The sequence below is a fragment of the Caenorhabditis remanei genome, chromosome III, assembly GCF_010183535.1.
Source record: "Caenorhabditis remanei strain PX506 chromosome III, whole genome shotgun sequence".
NCBI lineage: Eukaryota > Metazoa > Nematoda > Chromadorea > Rhabditida > Rhabditidae > Caenorhabditis > Caenorhabditis remanei.
In genome coordinates this window covers 9,496,443-9,501,663 of record NC_071330.1, presented here as the reverse complement: position 1 = coordinate 9,501,663, position 5,221 = coordinate 9,496,443, and the positions used below count along the sequence as shown (strand labels likewise).

At 39.6% G+C, this 5,221-nt stretch overlaps 1 protein-coding gene across 1 annotated transcript; it reads left to right on the top strand.

The window, feature by feature from the left end:
• Positions 1-202: 202 nt before the first annotated feature.
• GCK72_010300 (uncharacterized protein) lies at positions 203-1,256 on the top strand (the record flags this gene model as incomplete). Its single annotated transcript, XM_053727789.1, has 3 exons — positions 203-448; positions 711-943; positions 992-1,256. 3 exons carry the CDS (start codon positions 203-205, stop codon positions 1,254-1,256), a joined length of 744 nt encoding a protein of 247 aa, XP_053587366.1.
• Between the last annotated feature and the right edge of the window lie 3,965 nt (positions 1,257-5,221).

Below are 5,221 nucleotides of genomic sequence, written 5' to 3'. Positions count from 1 at the left end.
AATGTCATGCAAAATAAACTTCGGCGTACAAATCAACTCTCTGAGCTTCTGTGGACCTTACAATATAGCAGGGCTTTCCAAAAGTAGTGTGAAAATGGCGTCATCATCAACCGGCACAATATTTACCTCAATTGAGATGGACAAGTTCTCTACCGATATATTTGGCTGTTATGATGGTAAGTGGGAATTTTCATTTATAAAAATGAACAGTTATTTCAGAAATGTTTATCGCCAATACGAAGATAGGAATACAATCATTGGATCTGGAGACTTCAAAGCTGCTTCCTGTCTACTCCTTGAACAAGAAAAACCGAGAAGAACTGAGTTGCAGTTGTTACAACCCGATATCGGAGAACATGCTCACTGCTGTTTGGTGTCCGACACTAGAGTTACAAGATTGAGCAAGATTGATACAAGATCACCACAGGGATCACATGATTTGATCACAGTGAGTTTTCCCTTTGGAGCTGCTTAGCAGCCTAACTGTTATGAGCCATTCGGTGCTGTTCAGTTAGTCGGATATACCCAGTGCTGCCTAACTTTTGGAGCTGCTTAACGTTGGTTTTTGGGTGCCTAAATATGTTTTTAGGCACCCAAAAACTTTTTTGGGTGCCTAAAAAATTTTTTTTTTTTTTTGCTGCCTAAATATGTTATGTTGCATCTCTGTGTTTTTTACTCCGGAAACGTTTATTACTAGCAAATTATTTCAGTTCAATCGAACGTCTGTTTCCAAAATGACCACAATTGGTGATCATGGGATCGTACTGGAGAAACGTGATGGACTCGTACAGCTTTTTGATCTTCGCCAGTCGAATCGTGCCCGGTGGTCATATGATGCGAAAGAAACCTGTGCATCAATCCAGGAAGCTGGTGAAGCTATCTTCTTGCAGACGAAATCAGGGATTACGGTTCTTAATGAGTTGTCTGGAAAGGAGAGCTTTTCGTATGTTTATAGTAGAATTTCATAGCATGGAAGTCCCTCTTCTTGCAGTTTCAAAATGAGGAAGGATCATGAGTTCTGCGGGTCTCTTCATGGTCAGGATGATGAAGAAATGTTCCTGGTCACCCGAACGCTCAATCGATCGAGTATGCAAATTATTGGTGCTCGGGAGTACGCTGGAGGAAAAGGAAAACCTCTCTTGAATTACTACGGAAACTCACGATCGATTACCCATTTTGTTCGATTTCAACGAGATTTGTTCGCAACTGCTGACGAGAGTGGACGAGTAGTGGTGCAATACGAAGATACCCGGTAAGCAGTAATTCGATGCTCTCCGAAATACTAACATTATAATAATGGCTCCATGAAAAACGGAGTAAATGAACCCTCGAAAAACCGAAAAGAGAGTTTTCAAAATCTGCAATATTTTGAACCATAGAAACTCCCTATCTCTCCCCTCTCCTCTTTCCGAAACACACTCTCTTCATCAACTCTGGAATAGCAAGCCCCATGATGTTTTGCTTGGCGCAGTCGCACAGGGTCACAGAATGTCCATATGAAGCAACTGCGCTCCAAAAAAATTAGCGTAAAATTAGCGAAATTCAAAAAAAATTATCCAAAAAAAAATTGTGTGTATTAAAAATTTGTATTTTTCTCTTTTTTAATGATTTCGATATTTTTTGTGCGAAGTTTTCTCGAAGATAGCGAGAAAAATGGAAGAAAAGTGAGCTTCATTCGAAAAATTTGACTCCCTATCGTTCGTCTTACTGTGTCCACGTTATAAGTGCCGCATGCGGGTCGCATTTTGCTGATCGGCAACTCGCTTGGCAATCTGCCACGTCGTGTGCAAACGCGCTTCACTGAGCTTCCGGTTTCGCGGGAAAATTATTTGAATTCATATGGACAAAATTTGACCCTGTGAGTCGGTATATTTACGTCACAGGTAGTTGACCAGCGACAAAATACGAACCATACAAGCGCCCGCGCGCGGACTCCAAAAGAATTAGCTAAGGACGAAATGTGTGCGTCATATAAATACGGTCCGTTTCGCGTCCGCGCACCGAAAAAGTCGCTCCTCTCCCTCCCACCGCCAGCCCTCTCCCTACTTTGTTCTCCGGTTCAGATCATACTTGCAACGGGCCGGGCCGGGCCGGGCCGATTTGAGAATTTTCACCGGCCCGGACGGCCCGGTCGGCCCGGGTCACAGTACAAAAATTTGAACATTTGAATTTTTTGAAATTTTTTTTGATTTTTTTTGCAAAAAAGTCGAATTTTCGACTATGTTTTTATATATTTTATATATATATCACAGTACCCTGCACGAGGAACAAGCTCGCAAAAAACGCGAAACGCGCACAGCTTTCAAAATTTCTCCCACTGTCTGCGTATCTCTCGTTCGCATACTCTCTCGCTTAGTGATTAGAGAAATCAGGATAGTTTTGCGATTTTCTGACATTTTCAGCATTATTCCCCATCAGAAAGTCATAAAAATTGAAAAACAATTCCTCTTGAGAATCGGCAATTAGCAAAAATCAGATTTTTAGAATTTTCGAAAAATTGAAAAATTTGCAAAATCAGAGGTTTTACACTATTTTTTCTTCATTTTATGGTTTGTTTCTGTTCAGAAACCAATTTCCGACTTCGAAAATTGAAAATCCAGCAGAAATAATACTGAAAAACTGGTGCTACTTCGCTTAAGAACTGCACGAATAAGAACTGTGTTGCTTAAGAACTGGGTTCGCAGAAGAACTGCGCGAAGAAGAACTGTAGTGTTGAGGAACTGCGCGTATAAGAACTGTTTCGTTTAAGAAATCTGTTCGCATTGGAGCGCGTTTGCATCAGCCACATTTTTTTCATTATTTCGATGGTTTTTTATCTGTATTTTCGATTCTTTTTTGATTAAAAATAATTTTTCAACTACAATTTAATTTTTGAAAAATTATTTTTAATCAAAAAAGAATCGAAAACACAGATAAAAAACCATCGAAATAATGAAAAAAAATGTGCCTGATGCAAACACGCTCCAATGCGAACAGAGTTCTTAAACGAAACAGTTCTTATGCAAAACAGTTCTTCTTCGCGCAGTTCTTCTGCGAACCCAGTTCTTAAACAACACAGTTCTTATTCGTATAGTTCTTAAGCGAAGTAGCACCGAAAAACTCGGTTTCTTCGGCGTCGCTGGAATTCTGATTTTGCATAAAACTCGAGTCGGCACCACGAATACGCAATATTAAAGTATGAAAATTCACAAAATTATACAAAAAGTCTTCCTTTACACGAAATGGATATGCATTCTGAGAACAAATTTCTGGAAATCGAGATATTCACGCTTTTATGTGCCCGACTCAGTAAAATTTTGCCCTTTCTGTTGAGTATTACTGTAGACAATGTGAACGTGCCCTACGGCTAATTTTCGTTTTTTTGTTTGCGCGTTCCCCGTGCAGGGTGCTGTGATATATCGATAAAACTCAAGTGTACATAGGATTTTTTACTATTTTTGATGAAAATTTCAAAAAATTTCGAAAAATTTTGTGAAAAAATTGTGCTCATTTTTTGACTCCGGGCCGACCGGGCCGGGCCGGGCCGGCAACTTTCTCTGCCGGCCCGGCCGATATTTTGCAAGTATGGTTCAGATCGTCATTTAACAAGGAAGATTAGTGATAAAATTACTATTTTATTTAAAGAAAGATAAAAGAACATTAAAAATAATGAAAATAAGAAGAAAACATAGCAAATTAGACATAGAAATCACAAGTTTGTCGGGCAGTCGTGTCCTTGAAATCCATCGAAATCCAATTATCGTAGAAGCAATTTTCAGTCGTTGATTTCCGTGTTTCCCTTGTATTTCTGAAAAAAAATCCATTGATTGCTGAATAAAAAATAATTATTCAGTATAACTTACTTTCGAAAATGGGTTCCTCCCCAGGACAAATACAGATGTCGTGCTTGAGAAGGAGTTCCGACCAATTTTAGTTAAGTTTCTCACTGAAAAATTTATTTTGAATAGAGAAAGCTGAATACTATTACAAACCTTTGAGGAAATCGATGAATTGGTTCCATTTCAGCTATCGCAGCTGTTTCTCTTTTTGGGATCATCGGACTGACTGAAAACATACTCACGTAATTTTTAGCGCGTGGGTGGCACCTATCTGGGAGTTAGCCACGAGTATCGGGAGTTAGCCGCTAGAAACGGCAGTTAGCCGTGAAAAAGGCAGTTAGCCGAGGTAAATGGCAGTTAGCCGAGGTAAATGGCAGTTAGCCTGTGTGGCACCGAAATGGGATCGAAACGGCAAATAAGGTCCAGTCGGGGAGTATCCGGCATCTAAGTGGCGTTTGGCAACTAAACGGCGCACAGCACCCTGCACGGGGAACGCGCAAGCGAAAAAACGAAAATTCGCCGTAGGGCACGTTCGCATTGCCTACAGTAATTCTCAACAGAAAAGTCGCATTTTTACCGAGTCGGACACATGAAAGCTTGAATATCTCGATTTCCAAAAATTTGTTCTCAGAATGCATATCCATTTCGTGTAGAGGAAGACTTTTTGTATAATTTTGTAAATTTTCATACTTTAATGTTGCGTTTTCGTGGTGGCCCATAATCCAAGGGTACATCGAAAAAGGGTACATCTATGAAAAATTTGATCATAGGGTACATTGAATCAGAGGGTACAGTGAATCTTAGGGTACATCGAGGAGCTATGATTATGGGGTACATCCATGGGGTTATCATAAGGTACATCGAGTCAGAATTTTCATAAAATTCCAGAAGTCTCACAGGGTTCATCAAATTTTGAGAAAAGATTTACAGATGTAGTTCGAGGAACACATTACTGCTGTTTTCAAAGGGATGACATAATACGATTTAGCATTTAAGAAGATGCTTGAATCAATAATAGAAACTCCAACATGATCATCTAGCAAATGGTTATTAGAGTAATTTATATGTATATCATCCTTCTCAAAAGAGCAGTAATATGTTCCTCGAACTACATCTGTAAAGTTTTTATCGGAAATTGATGAAAACTGTGAGACTTCTGAAATTTTATAAAAATTCTGACTAGATGTACCCTATGATAACCCCATGAATGTACCCCATGATTATAGCTCCTCGATGTGCCCTAAGATTCACTGTACCCTTCGATTCAATGTACCCTATGATCACGATGTACCCTTTTTCGATGTACCCTTGGATTATGGGCCTTTCGTGGTGCCGACTCGAGATTTATGCAAAATCAGTATTTCAACGGCGCCTAAAAAACCGAGTTTTTCGGTGTTATTTCA